We start from the raw sequence: 21,573 nt of genomic DNA, 5'->3' as shown, positions 1-21,573 counted from the left end.
ATTATTTGTATACTCGTGTTCCCTTTTAGGAATTTGCCTTAATGTAATTAACTGTACATAGCATATTTAATAATTGGGCAAAAAAGAGGTTCAACTGTAGGAAAGGGAAGTCTTGTAACAGATGCCTAAATTTGTCTTGAATCAAGAAAATGTTCTTGTGTTCAGAGCATCTCGGGATAGAATTATGTTTATAGAATTCCAAACTGGGACAAAGATTGGACACATTTCGTTTGAACTGAAATTAGATGAATAAAAAGGATACGAGGTATTTTTCTGGAAGAGGGAAGTGTTCTGTGTCTTTTAAAATGTAGTCTATCAAGATCTTGGAAAATAAAAAGGAAAGGATGGTTTTGAAACTTAAGCTTAAGAAGGTTATTTTGACCCAAAGGTAGTAAAGTTCTGGTCAGGAGCAACATGTGGTCCAATAAATACATGGGCAGAGCCCTGACCAGTATGGGTGTGGCTCAGTTGGTTGGTCATTTCCCACAAAGCAAAAGGTGGCCAGTGGGATTCCAGGTCAGGGCACATGCCTAGGTCCCTGGTTGATGCATACAAGAGGCAACCTATCTATATTTCTCTCACACATTCACTGTTTTTCTCCCTCTCTTTCTCCCTCCCTTCCCCTCTCTCTAAAAATAAATAAAATCTATAAATAAATAAATAAATAAATAAATAGAAAGAAAATACCTTCACATTTCCTGTCATTAAATTCCTATGGTGACCTACTAGGGTATACTTTTATAAGTAACAACAAAGACCTGGTGGCAGTGGCCGTCCTCACCCTGAGTGCACACTATATAGCTTTGAGATCTCCTCCAGTTTCCTCTGGTAAATGAAGAAGGGAAATTTATCTGCACATACGATTGAATCTAATACTGGGTGTCATTGCATGGCTGTCAAAATTTCTCCATACCACTTGGTGGGGCTATTTTCTCACGTGGTCTTTGTTCGAAGTCTGGAGAGAAGACTGCTTTGTTCTTCCAGTATCTTCACTGCCTCCGATTAGAAAAACACAAACTTATCTCATTCGTGGGTTAGTGGCTCTCCTACAGGATCCCATCTCTAAGGAACTTGGGTAGTAAACACTGGAAAACAGATCCATCCAAAACTCACAAATTGACTCCTTTCCTATGCAACAGTCCAACATAGCTGTTGGAATAGTAAATCCCAATTGTCTGCAAGGCTCTGGCTGCAGTTTTCAAAACAGACTCCGAGCGCCGCTGTTGGCCAATGTGCTGCAAGAGCTGGAGTCCAGGATCCACCCCAGCGATTTTCTGCGCAGCCACAAAAGCAAGTGCAAAAGGAGAGGGAGCCGGACGCCGCTGCTCCGCAAACCTGATTTCGGAATACCGATTGGAATACCTTCAAACTGGGAGCCTTGAGTTTTCGACGCGGTGGAAGTAGGTATTTTAAACGCAATTTGTAAAGAAAACGTCTCAACGCCAGAGGCTGCGGCAGGACGGAGAAGGATGGGAAACCGGGCGAAGCAGAGGAGCAGTACCCGGCGGCGGCGGCAAGTACTCTTTCCCTTCCTGCTGCCTTTGTTCTGCGGGGCGCTCTCCGAGCAGATCAGCTACTCCATTCCGGAAGAAATGGCCAGCGGCTCTGTAGTGGGGAACCTCGCTAAGGACCTGGGGCTGCGTGTACGGGATTTATTGACCCGCAACCTCAGAGTTAGTGCAGAGAAACAGTACTTGACCATAAACACGGAGAATGGGAACTTACTTGTGAGTGGTAGAATAGACCGGGAGTCGCTGTGCCCTCAAAACCCCGTATGTGTCCTGCCCTTAGAGATTGTCGCAGAGAACCCTCTAAATGTTTTTCACATAAATGTGATGATAGAAGATATAAATGACAATCCACCTCATTTTCCCCAAAATAGCATTGTTTTACAAATCAATGAATTTGCAATTCCAGGATCTCGGTTTGGTCTGGAATCCGCTATAGATGCAGATGTAGGGCCCAACTCTCTCCAGAGTTACCAACTCAGCCATAATGAGCACTTCTCTCTGATGAAAAAGAGTAAGACAGAAGGCAAGAACGCCCCAGAACTGCTGTTGGAGAAGCCCCTGGACCGAGAACGACAGAGCTCCCACCTCCTGGTCCTGACAGCAGTGGACGGGGGTGACCCAGTCCGAACTGGCACCACTCAAATCAGGATCGAAGTCACTGATGCCAACGATAACCCCCCAGTGTTCAGTCAGGATGTGTACAAAGTTAGCCTGCGTGAGAACTTGCCCCCAGGCACCTCTGTGCTAACAGTGACAGCCACTGACCAAGATGAGGGCATCAATGCAGAGATCACCTACTCCTTCAAAATAGTAGGAGATGTTGGAAATATGTTCACACTAGATCATCAAAGTGGAGAAATTAAATCCAAAGACCCTATAGACTTCGAAAACAGTAGCAGTTATACCATAACCATAGAAGCCAAGGACGGTGGAGGCATGGCCACCGAATGCAAAATTATACTAGAAATTCTAGATGAGAATGACAACGCCCCAGAGGTGGTTTTCACGTCGGTGTCTAGTTCCATAATGGAGGACACAGAGCCTGGGACAGTAATTGCTTTGTTCAAAACATATGATAAAGATTCGGGAGAAAACGGGCAGGTCTCATGCCTCATAAAAGAGAAAGTTCCTTTTAGAATTCAGTCTTCCGCCAATAATTACTACAAGCTTGTAACAGATGGGACCCTGGATCGGGAACAAACCCCGGAGTACAATGTCACCATCACAGCCACTGACAAAGGCAAGCCGCCCCTCTCCTCCAACAGAAGAGTCACCCTACACATCGGGGACGTCAATGACAACCCTCCAGTTTTCCAACAGTCCGCCTACCTGGTTCACGTGCCAGAAAACAACCCGCCTGGGGCCTCCATTGCGCAGGTCAGCGCCTCCGACCCCGACCTGGGACCCAACGGCCAAGTCTCCTACTCCATCCTGGCCAGTGACCTGGAGCCACAGGCGCTGTCGTCCTACGTGTCCGTGAACCCGCAGAGCGGCGTGGTGTTCGCGCAGCGCGCCTTCGACCACGAGCAGCTGCGCGCCTTCCAGTTGACCCTGCAGGCTCGCGACCAGGGCTCGCCCGCGCTCAGCGCCAATGTCAGTCTGCGCGTGTTGGTGACCGACCGCAACGACAACCCGCCAAGAGTGCTTTACCCAGCGCTGGGGCCCGACGGCTCCGCGCTCTTCGACACAGTGCCGCGCGCCGCTCAGCCCGGCTACCTGGTCACCAAGGTGGTGGCGGTGGACGCCGACTCGGGACACAATGCCTGGCTATCCTACCACGTGCTGCAGGCCAGCGAGCCTGGACTGTTCAGCCTGGGGCTGCGCACGGGGGAGGTGCGCACAGCGCGGGCTTTGGGTGAAAGGGACGCGGTGCGTCAGCGCCTGCTGGTCGCTGTGCGCGACGGGGGACAACCGCCTCTCTCCGCCACCGCTACACTGCACCTGGTCTTTGCGGACAGCCTACAAGAGATACTGCCAGACCTCAGCGACCATCACACACCCTCTGACCCCCAGGCTGAGCTGCAGTTTTACCTGGTGATGGCTTTGGCCTTAATCTCGGTACTCTTCCTCCTGGGGGTGATTCTGGCCATTGCCATGCGCTTGCGACGACGCTCCTCCAGCCTGGCTACCTGGCGCTGCTTTGAGCCTGGTCTCTGTACTAAGACTGGACCAGGGGTTTCTCCCAACTACAACGAAGGAACTTTGCCTTATTCCTACAATCTGTACGTTGCCTCCAATTCTCAGGAAACGCGGTTTAATTTTCTCTCTAGGACGCCAGAAACTGCCCCTCCACAAGATCTTTCTCATGAAGCATCTTTGGTAGTAAGTGTCACTGAGAAGAATAACAAGTTAAGCTTTAACTCTGTTACTTTTACTCACGTGAGTTTCAATGAATGCCTTTTATCTAGAAATGGTTTGGTTTATTTATTTTTTTACTCTATTAAATACAAAGAGATGAGAATGCATGAGAAAGGGCTTTTTAAAAAAGATTTTGTTTATTTCTAGAGAGGGGAAGGGGGGAGAAAGAGCGAGTGAAACATCAATGTGTGGTTGCCTCTCGGGCGCCCCCAACTGGGGACCAGGACGGCAACCCAGGCATGTGCCCTGACCAGAATGGAAACAGGGACCCTTTGGTTGGTAGGCCTGCACTCCATCCACTGAGCCACATCAGCCAGGGCACCTTTGTAAAGGACATAGTAATGCTTTTATAATATTCAGGTACATTTGCTAGGGATTCTTTGAATACCACTGGGTAGGTCAATTTTATGCCCTGTCTTTTTTCATAGCCACTTGTAGATTTCTTCCCAATTTAAAAAATATTTTATGGTATGCCTACCAAATGTACTGAGACTCGGAATAGAAATATTTACATTCATAAAACTACAGCACTGAGAATTTTTCCTTATATTTTGATGGGCTTCCAAATATATTGCCAGTAATTCTCAGTAATTGGAACTAGGTTTGTTAAACAGATTAAGGTAAGTTTATAATATTCTTTGGATTACTAATTTTCTTGCAGTCTTTTGGAATATAATGTGTTAGTAGATTATAGAGTACTACCCTTATTTCAAGTATATGCACGTTGGAATGCTTCTATTTGTTCTTAAAATGTGTCTTTTATTAACTTCTGGCTATTCTCATAATGTGTACAATCACATTTCTTATTTTTAGGTTTCCATATTATTATGAAAACTTGGTTTTTAACCTTAAGTGTTAGCAACCTGTTAAAATAATCCTTTCACTTAGGTAAATTTAAGAACCTATGAAAAATGCCCCAAATTGAAGCTGAGTGAGAAGTTTTAAATTATTCTAATATTTGATTTTGCAACATGGAAAACTCCTAGGGGGATGTCTCATAATAAGGATGTTGGGGGGTATTGGCAATATTAAAGCAGGTGCACTAAAAGTAAGGATAATAATTACTGTGTATAGAAATTTCAAGTTCATTTAAAAGCCTATTAGGAAAATCAGAATGTTCCCACAGCTACAGAAAATAATCTCAAGAAAGTAGCTCTGTGTGAAACATTTCAGGGAAATACAAAGAAGCTCCCTAAAGTTTCAATGAAAAGAAATGCTGTAGTTTTAGTCGTCTTTACTTCCAGCCCTATTTGAAGAACAGTAGGTGGAGCCGTTTGAGGTCTAAAAACCAACAATCCTTTCCCGGAGTTAAGATTGTGCAGTAATTGGTTAGGACTCTGAGCGCCGCTGTTCACCAATCAGAGAAAAGCAGAGAGATCCTGCTTGCGGTGCACGCGCCAGAAGCACAAAGCACGGAGAGAAACTAACCATCGCCTCTCGGACTGGGAGGAGACTGAACGGAGGAGCCCTGGTCCGCCAGCTGACGGATAAGGACGAAAGTGTTGATCCTGACTTAGGTGATCGAAGGAAGAACTGGAAATAATCCTCCAGGAAAGTGACAATGACTCCTGCGCGACTGCACCAGGACTGCAAAGGGATGGCCTTGCTGGGAGTTCTCCTGGGGATTCTTTGGGAAACGGGATGCACTCAAATCCACTACTCAGTTCCTGAGGAGCTGGAGAAAGGCTCTAGGGTGGGCGACATCGCTAAGGATCTGGGGCTGGAGGCCGGGGAACTGGAGGAGCGAGGAGTCCGCATCGTCTCCGCAGGTAGGACGCAACTTTTCGCCCTGAATCCGCGAAGCGGCAGCTTAGTCACCGCGGGCAGAATAGACCGGGAGGAGCTCTGTATGGGGGCCATAAAGTGTCAACTAAATCTGGAGATCCTGATGGAGGATAAAGTGAAAATTTACGGGGTGGTGGTAGAAGTGAGGGACATTAATGATAATGCCCCCTACTTCCAGGAAGGTGAATTAGAAATAAAAATGAGTGAACACGCAGCCACTGGGATGCGGTTCCCCCTTCCCCACGCTTGGGATCCGGATATCGGGACGAACTCTCTCCAAAGCTACGAGCTCAGCAGTAACAGTCACTTCTCGCTGGAGGTGCGGAGCGGAGCGGATGGTAACAAGTACCCGGAACTGGTGCTGGAGCGCGCCCTGGACCGCGAGGAAGAGGCGGCTCACCACCTGGTTCTCTCCGCCTCGGACGGAGGCGACCCAGTGCGCACGGGCACCGCGCGCATCCGCGTGACGGTCCTGGACGCGAACGACAACGCACCGGCGTTTGCGCAGTCCGAGTACCGGGCGAGCGTCCCGGAGAACGTGCCGGTGGGCACTACGCTGCTCCAGGTGAACGCCACCGACCCAGACGAGGGAGCCAACGCGGAAGTGACGTATTCCTTCCGGTATGTGGACCACAAGGCGGCTCAACTTTTCGAGCTAAATTGTAATTTAGGAACAGTTTCAACAATAGGGGAGCTGAACCACGAAGAATCAGGCTTCTATGAGATGGAAGTGCAAGCAACGGACAACGCAGGGTATTCTGCAAGAGCCAAAGTCCTCATCACAGTTTTGGATGTGAACGACAATGCCCCCGAAGTACTAGTCACCTCTCTCTCCAGTTCCATTCTGGAAAACTCTCCCAGAGGGACATTAATTGCCCTTTTACATGTAAATGACCAAGACTCTGGGGAAAACGGACAAGTGATCTGTTTCATCCAAGGGCATCTGCCCTTTAAATTAGAAAAGTCATATGGAAATTACTATAGTTTAGTGACAGACTCACTCCTCGACCGAGAACTGGTTCCTAGCTACAACATCACGGTGACCGCCAATGACCAAGGAAGTCCACCCCTGTCCACAAAAACCCACATCTCACTGAATGTTGCAGACACCAATGACAACCCGCCTGCCTTCTCTCGTTCCTCCTACACCGCCTATATCCCAGAGAACAACCCCAGAGGAGCCTCCATAGTATCTGTGACCGCCTATGACCCTGACTATGGAGAGAACGCCCAGGTCACTTACTCCCTGGTTGAGGACACCTTCCAGGGAGTTCCCCTGTCCTCTTACATTTCCATCAACTCAGACACAGGGGTCTTGTATGCTCTGTGCTCCTTCGACTATGAGCAGTTCCGAGACCTGCAGGTACAAGTGATGGCGCAGGACAGTGGAGACCCTCCGCTCAGCAGCAATGTGTCCCTGAGCCTGTTCGTGCTGGACCAGAATGACAATGCCCCAGAGATCCTCTACCCTGCCCTCCCCACAGACGGTTCTACTGGTGTGGAGCTGGCTCCCCGCTCTGCAGAGCCCGGCTACCTGGTGACTAAGGTGGTGGCAGTGGACAGAGACTCAGGCCAGAATGCCTGGCTGTCCTACCGTCTGCTCAAGGCCAGCGAGCCAGGGCTGTTTGTGGTGGGGCTTCACACGGGCGAGGTGCACACTGGGCGGGTTCTGCTGGACAGAGATGCACTCAAGCAGAGCCTGGTGGTGGCGGTCCAGGACCATGGCCAGCCCCCTCTGTCGGCCACCGTCACGCTCACCATAGCCGTGGCAGACAGCATCCCAGAAGTCCTGGCTGATCTGAGCAGTCTTGAGTCCCGTGCCAACCCCGATGACTCCAGCCTCACACTCTACCTGGTTGTGGCGGTGGCCGCTGTCTCTTGCATCTTTCTTGCCTTTGTCATCGTGCTGCTGGCGCTCAGGCTGAGGCACTGGCATAAGTCACATCTGCTCCAGCCTTCAGGAGCTGGGTTGGCAGGCATGCCCGCCTCAAACTTTGTGGGCGTGGACGGAGTGCGGGCTTTCCTGCAGACGTATTCCCACGAGGTCTCCCTCACTGCGGACTCGAGGAAGAGTCACCTGATCTTCCCCCAGCCCAACTACGCTGACACGCTCATCAGCCAGGAGAGCTGTGAGAAAAGCGAGCCTCTCTTGCTGTCAGGTGACTCAGTGTTTTCTAAAGATAACCATGCATTAATTCAGGTGAGTCCATATCACATACTCTTCTCTGAGCTTTGAGCAAAATATCACTTATTATATGCAATGAGTATATATTCGAAGTTTAAAAAGCAGACACCAACAAAGTTATGTGTATGCAGCAGACACCAATGACAACCTGGCTGTTTTCCCTCAGGCCTTACCTCACGCCTTATTGATAACAAATTGTTATATATTTGTATATGTTACATATAAAATATGTATTAATTCATAAAGTTCTTGTTGATACTATCTAGTTTTTCTAATTTAATTTGCGAACTATAAAATTCTTCCTGCTTTTAGTTGGTCTTATTTTCCACTGGCCTTGCAACAGTTTTATGCTGAACATCTGATGCCAGTTTATGTGCTAAGACCACAAATTCTTCCAAAGGGTATAAATCTAAGTTGATGAAGTTGATAAATATTTTAAATCAACTTTTATAAATAGTGACTTCCACTATATGTTAAACGGCTAACAAATTCATAAAGTGCTTTCAGTTTCTTCTAAGTGCAGTGATTCCTTCTGGTCATTAGGGACGCACACAGTATACTTTCTCAGGGTCCTTAATCATTTCATGTTTGAAGTCATTCTTGAACTTCCAAACACGGCAAATTGATTTCTTATACACGTGGAACTTTCTCACAGTATAAGTATTCTCATGAGGAAAAACTGAAAAGGTGGTTTTTTTTCACCCCCTTTATAGATTTCAGGAATAAATGTCTATATGTGTTTCCAAGTTAGATATTGTTTTTGCCCATTTTATCCACACTGATGATTTTAATGATGACTTTGTGGAACACTCAGAATTAACAAATTGTGTTTTGAGCACATTTTTGGTACTTTGTTAGATTTGCAGTAATTCTCTTCTTATGTTAAATTTCCCACAACTTTCACACACATGGAAAATTTTACAGACAGTTCACAGATTCTAGGTGTTTCCTGAGAACTTTATGCTTATTGTAGAATGTTGAACAGAAATTGAATGCTAAAGTGCATTATTCATGAGAAAGCATTGCAGAGACATGAGAAACCTGGTTTCTTTTGGTGAAATGTGTTATAAGGTAGAGAACCATCCTATCCTAGTTATTTCCTTTATTTCTTGCCTATCTACTTTCAAAAATACAATAGTTAATTAAAACTTAGACTTATAAAAGAGATTGGAAACCATTTAGAGGGTGGCCCCAAAATAAGACAGTTACTGCTCCTGGGATTCACATGCCACTTTATGCTTCTTGACAACTTATATAATTGAAAATTGTATATATGTGTGTGATCTTTTTAAAAGGAAATTTTGAGCATACCTAAATATACAATCTGTGTTGACATTAAGTTCCAAATGTAATTTAATAAGTAGAGCTTTCTTAATAATATCGAGGAGAATAGAGGGCAATGTCACTACTGTTGTTTTGTAAAAGCTAATCAAAATGTTTATCACAAGGCCAGTTTTCATATGGTGGTCAATTCCAAATGAAAGATGGAACACACAACAAATTACTTGGGAGGCTAACCTAGTATTGCCCAAATATGCTGACTTCTGTTTATTTAACCCAATTTAGTGATAATTGTTAAGAGCTAGCGCAATGAATAATCATGACCCATAGGCTATATCCTGAATATCAGTAATCTTAACAATGCTTCCAGTTTGAGCTAAATAGTCTTCATTAAATGGTTGTTGAGTGAATGAATGAACAATTGTCTGTGCTCTGGGGATTACCTGATATCAGTATTCTAAAATGTAGTATGATAGAAAAATACCTTTGCAATGAGGTAACTTCTAACTGTGTGACCTTTGACAAGTTATTTAATCTCTTTCAGCTTTAGCAAAATAGGGATAACAATATATAATTTGAAAAGCCATGGCAAGGACTAGTGATAACATTTCACTGGTTCATACCATGCTTCATACATAATATATACTGAATTAGCAGTAGCCGTGTTTTACGTTGTTGATAGAAAAAAAGAGGAGTCATGCTTTCCTTGTCAGCACACTTAACATTTCTGTTGGGAAAAGTAATAACGGTTCGCATGCCTCTGCAGATGGTGCAATGGGGCGACCTGTGGGTGGAAGTAAAACTGTTCTAAACTTGTTATGAAAACAAGTTTAAAAATCCTATAAATGCCTAGAAACATTTTTGATTGAGCAGCCCCTATTTGTGGTCATAAAAGATGGGGAAAGGTTTTTTTGCAAGAGATAATTGCATGAGTGTTAATTTTTCTCTGTCTGAACCATAGCGTAATCTAAACAAGGATCCTACTCTTCCAATAGGATTGCTAGGATGATTTAACTGGAAAATGGATCACCAAAACCTGAAAGTTGGAGTTAATTTTGTTTGGACTGTGTGAGTTTAAGCTAATGGCTTTGCAAAATATTATTCTTAGCTTTAGGACATTTGTTGATAATTTAGGATTGATAATTAGTATATTTGTTGATTGATATTTTTATTGGTTTGAAAGTTTACATTTCTTATGGTTCCAGAAATGAAATTATGTCAAGGACTTTTCTTATTTTCCTATGCTTCACTCAAAGTAAAGAAAGTAGAGACTTACTTGTGAGTAACAGAATGGACCCGGCGCAGATGTGCCTATGTACTATAGTTTGTACCATATGTTTAGAAACAGTAGTTGAAAATTCTTTAATTTTCATATTAATATAAATATTTAATGTATAAATTATAACATCCCCTGGTTCAGCAAGAGTGTTATTGAGTTAAATATATGTGTTGACCCAGCCTGGAGCAAGATTTGCAATAGAATCTACAGAAGGTCCTGATGTTAGAAGCAATTCCTTTACAAAATCACCACCCCAGCAGCAACTCTACATTTGTCTTCGAAGTAAAAGAAAATGAGAGTAGAAACAAACATTTTGAACTTGTGTTAGAGAAGCTACTAGACCTGGAAAAGCAAAGCCCACATCACTTACTCCTGACAGCTCTGGATGGTGAGGACCACTTGGAAACAATGCGATACAACACTTCCACCCCTTATTTTGGCCAGAATGTATATGGGGCCAACCTTTGAGAAGCCATGCCCTGGTACCTCCATGGTGAAGATGACAGCCACTGACCCGGATGAGGGCCTCAAAGTGGAAATCAAGTATGGCTTTGCAGCCCAGAGTACCCATATCCAACTTGGCCTTAATCACCAGAGGGGAGAAAAAAAACTTTAAGTACATTGGACTACCAAGAGATTAAAAGATATTCTACAGTTTAGGAAGCAAGGAACCAGGGGGTTGACTGGTTGTCCAGTATAGTTGAGATGAAAATTCTACACCTCCATCTTGGCCGGAGCCAAAATTCTAGATGATAATAACAAAGTCCCAGAGGTGATATTTACTTCTGTTTCCACAATGTTTCCTGGAGATTCTGCATGTTGGCCAGTAGTCTGTTTAAGACACAGGATCCAGATTTGGGAGAAAATAGGGAAGTACAAGAAAATGTATCTTTCAGAATTTAATCTTCCATGAATAATTGCCACAAGCTTGTAACAGATGGGGCCCTGGACCTGGAATAAACCCTGGAGTACAATGTTACCTGTGTGACCACTGACAGAAGCAAGCTACCTCTCTCCTCCAGCATAAGCATCACCCGACATCTTAGAGACATCAACAATAATGTGCCATTTCTCCACTAGGCCTCTTATGTGGTTCACATGGTCAAGAACAAACCTTTTGGTGCCTCCATTGCCTAAGTCTGCACCTCGTATCCAATGGGACCTACCAGCTATTTGTCCTACTCCACTGTGGCTAATTCAAATACTGTAAGTGAATTTGAACTAGCACAGAATGCTGGATAGTTACTGTTCCTTGTAATCAAATGTTTGTACAAATGAATCCAAATAATGTTAGCATGGCTTTTCATTGAACGTACAGTTTACAAACACTTCAAAAATTATAGAATGATATTTGCATATAAAATTCCCCATTATATATCACTGTCAGTGATTTAGAAGCTTGAAATCTAAAATATAACAAAAATAAAAAGGAAACAGTTACTTTCAGAAATTAGGTAAAACAGTGAAATTAGGTAAAGTGGATAACATAGAAACTGAAAAAAGTGAAGGGAGAATTATTGGTAAGTCAAAAGAAAGAGAATATTAGCAGTGAGATGCTTAAGATCAGTAAGTCATGGTAGGGTTTCTTTTGGTGTGGATTCTGTTTTCCACCTAAGCTATGTTAGTTTTATTATAAATGCTACCTGGATGTTAGTCTGTAAAAAGAATTCAGCAAATCAGATAACTTGGCATCTTCAACCTGGATTGCTACATCTTGGAAACCAAGAATAGACAAGCATCTCCACAGATATGTGTCACTTGCATGGTTTGGCTTTATCTTATGTGATACTTGACCTAGCAGTATGTTAGGAGAGGCAGTGAATATTTTCTCATGAGGAACTGAATATTCCTGGTGAGAAAAAGGCACTTATCTGACACTTATTGACTCTTCTATTTACCTTATTGAAAATTGACCTTTACATGTGGTATGGGGTAGCAATTCAATGAGGTAATGGTCAAGGTTCTGTTTTCCCATATGGATGTCCAGTTTTTGCAGCACCAGTTTTTGAAAAGATTTTTTCCTTTTCCTATTGAATAGCTTTGGCACACTCGTTGAAAATCATTTGATGCTATATTTGGGTCTATTTCTAGATTGTCATGTGCCATTGATCTATTTGTCTATCTGTTTGTCTTGATTATTGTAGTTTTATAGTAAGTCTTGAAGTCAGGTAGGTAGTCTACCAACTTTCTTCTTTTTTAAACATTGTTTTGACTATTCTTGGTTCTTTGTCTTTCCAAATAAATTGAAATCATCTTGCCACTTTCCAAAGGGGAAAAGCCTGCAGTGGTTTTGAATGGAATTGCTTTGAACCTATACATCCATTGGGGGAGGGAGTTATCTCAACAATATTGAGACTTCCAATCCATGAGAATGGTATATATTTCCATTTACTGAGGTCTTCTTTAACATCTCTCAGCAATGTTTTGTACTTTTCAGTGTAGGGGTCTTGAATATCTTTCATTAAATTATTCAAACATACTTGATAGTTTTAGATGTTACCATAAATTGTGTTAATTTTATTTACTGATTGCTTATTGCTAGCTTACAGAAAAATTAATTCTTTTTGTATATCCCATGTGCTTTTGAAAAACAAGAGGTGCAGGGTGCTCTGTTCTTATACCGTGTGAAAATATCATGTGAGAGGATATAGCATAAGCTTAAACCACCTTTTCATAAGTTCAGGCTTCAATTCTCTGTAGTGTATAGGTTTGAAGAGCCCACCCAGAGACAAGAGCCTGCCTCAAGTCAAGTATTGGGTGGTTCATTCATGCATGTATATAGCAAACATTAACTGTCTGCTTTATGCAAGGCAGTTTCTTAGGTGCCAAAGGTTCATTAATGAACAAGGCAGACATGATTCCCTCCTTAATGGGTCCCCATTCTAAGATATGGTCTTTCACAAGTCTGCTAAATGCCACCAAGAAAAACAAGGATGTTAAGAGAGTTTGTAATAGAGAGTCTTACCACAATCCAAAGGGTCTAGGAAGACTTCTTTCAGGAAGTGATATTTAGAGTGAGATCTGAAAGATAAGTAGAAGTCAGCTAGGTAATGAGAGGATTAAAAAAGAAAAAGGCAGGGGAAATTGGATGTGTAAAGGTTCTAAAAAAGAAAAGGTGAGCAACTGAAAAGGGCTAGGGAGGCTAGAAATGGAAAATAAGTAGAGCCTTGAAAACCATATTAAATATTGTGGATTGCATCCTAAGTAGGAGCTATTGGAAGGTTTTAAACAAGAGAGTGTCAAGTTATGATTTGAATTTTTAAAAGATTACTCTGGCTGCTGTGTGGTGACTTGATATAGGAGGGTTATAAATGGAATAGGGAGAACAGATGGGAGACTGTGGTAATGTTCCTGTTAAGAAACAGAGCTCAAATGTATTAAAAGGAAGACAGTAGATGTGGAAATAAATGGAAGGACTGGAGATATATAATTTTTTAAGCTCTTTTTTTCAGAATTTCTTATTCATTCATTTATTTAATGATTCTTTTTATATTTTTTAAAGATTCTATTTATTTATTTTTTAGAGAAGGAAGGAAGGGAGAAAGAGAGAGAGAGAGAAACATCAATGTGTGGTTGCTGGGGGTCATGGCCTACAACCCAGGCATGTACCCTGACTGGGAATTGAACCTGGGACACTTTGGTTCGCAGCCTGTGCTCAATCCACTGAGCTACACCAGCCAGAGCCTTGGAGATATATTTAAGAAATAGATTCAGCAAGACAATGATGGAAAGGCTGAAATGTAAACTCCATGAGGACAGTGACTTTTTTGTTTAATATATTCCTCAGTGTCATTTATTATATTCCTCAAGATCATTGCCTGGCGAATAGTAGATCCTCAATAAAATATCACTGACTGAACAAATACAATGGATAAAAGAGAGGTGGGATTGAGCCATTTCTAGGTTTCTGAATTGAGAAACTAGATGGCCCAAGGTACTATTTTGTAGGATATAGAAGACTATCGAAGGATAAATTTCAGAGAAATCAAGGGTTGAATTGTGAACATGTTAAGTTTGAGATTCTTTGAAACATCCAAGTGCAGATATTGAGAATGTGGTTGGTCATGTGGTCAGCATTCTTTTCCTTTGATCTCTTCCACTGTGATAATCTATTCAGATGGGTAGAACCTTACCAGGCTGATTATGATTAGCTTCCTGATGACTCTACACTGGTATGTTTTGGGGCTCATGGCAGAGCTACCTGTGTTTTATTTTTCTTCCTGATCTCTTTTTCAATATTAGAAACACGGAGAACCTCACTGTATCTAATTCATACTCAGCCCACTCTTCAGACTGGTCCTGGTGCCCAGTTCTTTTTATGCCTCTGGAATTTTGTTTGAATTAAAGTTTATCAAGCTGCTTTAATTTGTTGCTATTTAATTTTATTTTATTTTATTGCATGTTTTTCATGGAAAAATGTAAGCTCTGTTTTTCTTCACCATCTGTTTTTGGCTTCCAAACAGTAAAATTTTAGATAAGGAATGTTTAGGATAAAAGATACACAACAACAATAATAAAATTTTTGGAAGATTGTATGAAGGGGGGCCCCAAAATCCCAGAAATAATTTATAAAAAAACTGTGTATTTATTCTTACATGTTTAAACTTCAGTCACCTTCAAAGTACTCTTAATTCAGTATACCCATTGAGACTTTTTCCACTGCTCAAAACAGTTTTATTTATTGTTTGTTTCTATGTATTAGGAAGAGCTACTGTGTCTCTCAGGCTTGATAGACTGGGTTAATGTAGTAGGTATCATGTAGAGTCCAATGACACAGTCTCCCCTAGTACCCCAGCTGTGTACTCAAGGTGCGCCCATGTGTGGGCTACTACACCCTCATCTTGTAGTTGAGCCTTGATTGCTGTTGACACATCCAAGATCAGCCACTGCCTGTGTTCTCTCTGGGGTCACGCGGCATGAGCTACAAAGCGATGTGCAGTTGACTGCTACTTATGCTGGGCTTGGAGGTGCCCAGAAGAGGCCAAGCTGTGAACCAAGGGTGGCTTCTGCTAGTGCCGGGCCTGGAACTACTTAGCTAGGGGGACAGGGCTTGCTGAAGCCTGATGCTGCTTGTTTGAGAGAATTTAGGAAAATATGAAGCATGTGCCAAGAAAGGCCCTTTGTATGGAAAAGTCACTGGAAACAGCTTAGGTGGACCTAAAAGTTGGGTGTGGCAGGGCCTTACCAGGGTAGGGCAAATACTGTAAGCCAGGTTGATGGAATCTCAGATATGGCCCCCACCTGCTGTCTCTGTGGGTTGGGGGAGAGCTCAGAAAGGGAATAATGGCCTCTGCCAGCACTTCTGTCTGGGAAAAAGATGCCCTGAAACTCTTGCTCTGATGCCAGATAATTCAATTCCTCCCTCTATGTCTCTGATGCCTTTCAATCTCCTTCTCTGGTGCCGAAGTTCAGAGGGAGTGAGTCCAACTAAGTTTGTGTGCAGACCCTTTAAGAGGAATTGCCTAGGGTTCCAGAAATTTCTGTCTTCCAGAGTCTCAATCTCCCCTGTGTTGTACAGCCAGAAGATATGGAGACTTATCTTCCTGGCACTGGAACCCTAGGATGGGGGGGCCTGGTGTGGGCTTGGGACCCCTCACTCCTGAAATAGCTCTCCTGATTTTTATCTGATTCACCACATATGCATATAGGACTGGCTCTTTCTGCATGTCCACCCCTCCTACCAGTCTCCTACCAGTGTGGTTTCTACTTTAATTCTGTAGTTGTAGGACTTCCATTCAACTCATTTTCTGATGGGTCTGAATGATGGTTGTTCTATAGTTTAGTTGTAATTCTGATGAGGCTGTGCAAGGAGGTGAGCTATGTTTACCTATACCACCATCTTAAATTCTTTAACTCTCAGTAGTTCTGATATTTCGGATTACAATGTACTAAGTAAATATTATTTTATTTTTTACTTCACTGTGAGAGTTTCTTATTTTCATAAAAATTTTAAAGGTCATGACACAATCATAATTTCTTCCATTGATTACTAAGATCACTTTACAGTCTCAGCTTGCACGGTCATTTTTACAGCCCTGCATTACCATGCAAAGAGAGGAATGCCTGTATGTACTCCTTTGCAGTCTGCTTTTTTAAAAATTTTAATCAGTTTTATTGCAGTATGATTTATATGTAATAAAATATATAAAACTATACAACTCAATGAATTTTGGCAAATGTTTGTACTTGTGTAACCACCACTACAATCGAAATACAGAACATTACTATAACCTTCAAAAGTTCCCTCATGCCCTTCCCAATCAATTTTCCACATCCCTCCAGGCAACTGCTGACCTGCTTCCTGTCACTGTAAGTTAGTTTTGACTTTTCCAGAATTTCATCTAAATGGAATCCTACAATGTGTGCTGTTTTGTGTTTGCCTTCTTTTGCTCAATATATTTTTGAAATTCACTCACATTGTTGCATTTATTAGTAGCTTATTTCTTTCTATTGCTGAGTGGTATTGCTTTGTATCAATATATCACAATTCCTTTAGCCATTTACCTTTTGCTGGATATTTGGGGTGTTTGCAGTTTGGTGTTGTTCTGAATTAAGGTGATATGAACATTTATGTAGAAGTTTTGTTGTGGGCATAGATTTTTAGTTCTTGGTTAAACACCTAAAAGCACAATTGCTGTCATATAAAATGAGAAGTATATATTTAGCTTTATAAGAAGCTGCAAAACATTTTTAAAGTGTAATATCACTTAACATTTCCATCAGCAGTGCATGAGAAATTTCATTTGATCCACACCCTCCCCAAATGCTTCTTGTTGCTAAACTTTAAGTTTTAATCATTCTAAGGGTGTGTAGTTACTGTCTCATTGGGGTTTTAATTTGTGTTTTCTTGTTGACTAAAGATATCGAATACCTATCTTTTCATGTGCTTATTTGCTATGCGTATATCTTCTTCTTGAAGTCTATTCAGATCTTTTGTTCATCTTTGAGTTATTTGTCTAATAAATTGATTTATGACAGTTTTAAAAATACATTGTAGATGTGAATGTTTGTTACATATATGTCTTGTGGATATTAGGACTTAAAGACTGGCTTGGCTTTTTTCTTAGTAGGGTCTTTTGAAGAGCAGAAGTTATAAGTTTGATAAAGCCCGATTTATTCATTTCTCCTTTTACAGTTTTTATTTCTTATGTCCTATTTCATAAAGCAAATATTTTCTCTTTTTTTCCTAGAATTTTTATAATTTTACCATTTATAATTTGGTATATGATCCATTTTGAGTTGATGCTTTGTGTATGATGTGAAGGTTTATATTTTTCCAAAGGGATATCAAGTTGTGCCTTTGGAAAAATTTGCTGAGATGATTATCCTTCCCCATTAAGTAACCTTGGCACCTTCCTCAAAAAAATCATTTGACCATAAATATGTGTCTTTTTAATGGGATCTCTGTTCTAATGCATATATATCTGTAGTATTGTAATAAAGTCTTGAAATCAGGTAGTGTTAGTTCTCTTATCTTTGTTTTCCTTTTCCAAAGTTATTTTTGTTATTCTAGATCCTTTGATTTTCATATAAATTTTGGTATCATGCTGTCACTTTCTTTAAGAACAAAAAAGACTTCTGGATATTGATTAGGGTTACACTGAATATATAACTTCAATTTAGGAAAAATTAATGATATTACTGAATTTTTCAATCCATGAACATGACATATCTCTTTATTTAAGTACTTTTTAATTTCTCTAAGCAATGTTTTGTGGTTTTCAGTGTGCATATTTTATATATGTTTTGTTAAATTCACTGCTTATTATTTAATGTTCTCTACTATTCTAAATAGCATTTAAAATTTTTATTTTCAAATTGATCTTTGCAAGTATATAAAAATACAATTGATTTTTTATTGAACTTATTGAGGTGACATTGATCTTCTATTCTAGGCCCTTAGTAAATTGACTTATGAGTACCACTAGGGTTATTTTTTTAGAATTCTCTACATACACAAATATTTTCTGCAAAAAAAAAAGACTTTATTTCTTCATTTCCAATCTGTATTTCTTTTATTTCTTTTTTTAAAGTTTTATTTATTTTATTTTAAGAGAGGTTGTACGGGAGGGAGAAAGAAAGGGAGGGAAACATCAGTATGTGATTGCCTCTCATGTACTCCCTACTGGGGACCTGGCCCACAATCCAGGTATGTGCCCTAACTGGGAATCAAACCAGTGACCCTTTGGTTTGTAGGCCAGCACTCAACCCACTGAGCCACACCAGCCAGGGCTCTTTTATTTCTTTTACTTGCCCTATTGCATTGGTTAGAACTTCCAGAGCAAAATCAAATAGAAATGGTGAGAGTGGACTTTCCATTTGTAAGCAGTCTTTTCTGAGGGAAAGTATTTAGTCTCCCACCATTAAGTTTCCATAGATACAAATTGAGGAAGTTCCCTTTATTTCTAGTTTGTTGAGAGTTTTTTAAAAAATCATGAACGAGTGTTAAATTTTGTCAGATGCTTTTTTGCACCTCCTGAAATGACCATATAACCTTTCAATTTTACTTGTTAATATGGTAAATTATGGAGATTAGGTTTTAAATGTTTGATTGTTTGCTGTCTTTGTACGGACAAATGTTTTTATTTCTCTCGGGTATATATGTAAGAGCTCCATTTTATTGGTTTCTGAACTTGCATTTATTGTTTCTTTGTTTCTGCTTGCTTTGTGTTTATTTTGCTCTTCTTTTTCAAGTTTCTTGAGGAAGATCATAATTTATTCATCTGAGACCTTTTCTCTTATCATTAGTGCTATACACTTACCTCTCAGGACTGCTTTAACTGAATTCCATAAATTCTGATATGTTGTATTTCTACTGTCATTCAGTTCAATGTATTTTTAAATTTTCTTTGAGCCATAGATCATTTAGAACTGTGGTGTTTTATTTTCAAGAGTTTAGAGACTTTTCTGTTATCTTTCTGATTTTTATTTTAATTCTAAGATTGTCAAAGCATATATTCTGTGTGATTTCCATTCTTTTAAATTGGTTGAGCTTTGTTTTCTGACCTGGGTGTGATCAGAATATGTACCTTTGGGGTAGTGTGCTCTATGTGTCGATTAGGTCCTGTTAGTTAACGGTGTTCATTTCTATATTCTCGTTAGTATTCCTATCAATTCTTTAAAAATTTTTATCAATTACTATTCACTTCTGTACACTTATTAGTAGTTCTCTCAGTTGTCAGATTGTTGAAGATGGCAGCTATAATGGTGGGTTTGTCTATTTTACTTTTCAGTTATGTCAGTTTTTGTTTCATGTATTTTTAAGTTTTGTTGTTTGGTATATACATATTTAAGATGGCTATGTCTTCCTGGTGGATCAACCCTTTTGTCATTGCATAATGTCCCTCTTTGTCCCTGGTAATTTTCTTTGGATAAATAAGCACTTAAGATTGTTAAGTCTTCTTGATACTTGATAAATTGACCTTTTGTCATTTTGAAATGTCTCTTTTTCTCTGTAATATATCTTATCCCAAGGTCTATTTTCTTCTGATATTAATGTAGCACTAAGCTTTCTTATAATTAACATTACATGACATATCTTTTACGTGTGTGTGTGTATTTTATATATAATGCATTTTCTGTAGACAGGATAAAATTGGGTCTTGCTTTTTATTCACCTCTTACTTTGAGTTGGAATGTTCAGACCACTTACATTTAATGTAATATTGATATGATTATGTCTACCATCTTGCTCTTTGTGTCTCCTTATCCCATCAGCTTTTTATTTCTTTCATCTTTTCCTACTTACTTTATTTTAGATTAAGTATTGTTTAATATTCCATTTGTCTCTGATAATAGTTTATTAGATATCTTCTTTTTTATCTACTTAATTTTTTAAATAGTTGTTCTAGGGTTCACTATGTATTTACCTTATCCTTTCACTTATCACCATAAACATAATTCACAGAGGTATAGCACTTCATATATAATGAAGTATCCTTTACCAATATACTTCTATTTCTTTTTTTTAAATCCTCACCTGAGGATATATATTTTTATTGAGTTTAGAGAGAGAGGAAGGGGGAGAGAGCAAGAGAGAGAGAGAAAGAAACATTGATGTGAGAAACATCAATCAATTGTCTTCCACATGGTCCTTTACTGAGGATCAAACTCACACCCTAGGTATGCGCCCTTACCAGGGATGGAACCTGCAACCTTTTGGTGTATAGGACAACGCTCCAACCAGCTTAACCACCCAGCCAGGGCAACAATATTCTTCTTTTTTAAATTACATTTTATTGATTATGTTATTAAAATTGTCCCAGTTGTTCCTCTTCTGTTCCCCTCCACCCACCCCACCACTCCCACAGGCAATCCCCAAACTATATACTTCTATTTCCCATCTTAGTTTTTTGTGCTATTGTTATAACACATTTTACTTCTGCATACATTTTAAGCCCCACAATATGTTATTTTTGCTTTAACTAATCAATTTTCTTTTAAATAAATTAAAAGGTGAGAAGAAAGATCTTTAATATGTAACCTACATTTTTATCATTTCTGTCACTAATTTCCATGCATAGATCCAGATTTCCATCTGGTGTCATTTTCCTTCAGACTAAAGAACTTCCTTTACTGTTTCTTACGATAGCAATCTGCTTGTCACTTATTTTCTTTGTTTTTGTTTGTCTTTAAAACATCTTTATTTCACCTTTATTTTTTTGAGAGATACTTTGGCTGGATATAAAATTTTAGACTGACAATTTTATTATTTCAGCATTTTAAAGATGTTTCTCTCTTCTGCCTTGCATTGCTTCTGATTAGAAGTCTATAACCTTGCAACTGCTTCCAAAATTTTCTCTTTATTAGTGGCTTTCAGAGATTTGATTGATGGGCCTTGGTGTGTTTTTCTTTATGTTTATTCTACTTGGAGTTCATTGAACTTCTTGATTCTGCATGTCTATGATTTTAAGTTTAGGAAGTTTGGGACTGTATTCAAATGTTATTTATCACACTCATACAATTATGGAACTTCAATTTCAGTTATTTTAGTGTACTTGATATTTCCCACAGGTTGCTAAATCTTTTTTCATTTTAAAAATATATTTCAGTTTGGATAGTCTCCAATGCTATGTCTGAAAGTTGGGTGATCTTGTCTTTATCAGCATCTAGTCTATGGCTAATTCCATCTAGTGAAGTTTTTATTTCACAAATTGTTCACTTCTAGAAGATCA

The 21,573-nt window shown here is 40.2% G+C and overlaps 1 protein-coding gene across 17 annotated transcripts in view; it reads left to right on the top strand.

The window, feature by feature from the left end:
* LOC123807960 (protocadherin gamma-C4) overlaps positions 1-21,573 on the top strand; it is a 151,569-nt gene that overhangs the window by 92,072 nt on the left and 37,924 nt on the right. The window contains exon 1 of one of the 17 annotated variants that reach the window (XM_045822189.1): positions 1,305-3,833. The exons of 15 other annotated variants lie outside the window; for them this stretch is intronic. In XM_045822189.1, coding sequence (XP_045678145.1) covers positions 1,470-3,833 — 2,364 coding nt within the window. In that variant the 5' untranslated portion in view covers positions 1,305-1,469. Of the gene's footprint in view, positions 1-1,304; positions 3,834-5,326; positions 7,855-21,573 lie in introns of those variants that run through there. One more of the 17 variants, XM_045822110.1, reaches the window with a different exon arrangement.

The sequence above is a fragment of the Phyllostomus hastatus genome, unplaced genomic scaffold (genome assembly GCF_019186645.2).
Source record: "Phyllostomus hastatus isolate PE091 unplaced genomic scaffold, TTU_PhHast_1.1 phas_contig_150, whole genome shotgun sequence".
In the NCBI taxonomy this organism is placed as follows: domain Eukaryota; kingdom Metazoa; phylum Chordata; class Mammalia; order Chiroptera; family Phyllostomidae; genus Phyllostomus; species Phyllostomus hastatus.
The sequence above is the reverse complement of the archived record's forward strand: the minus strand, read 5'-3'. Positions and strand labels throughout refer to the sequence as shown.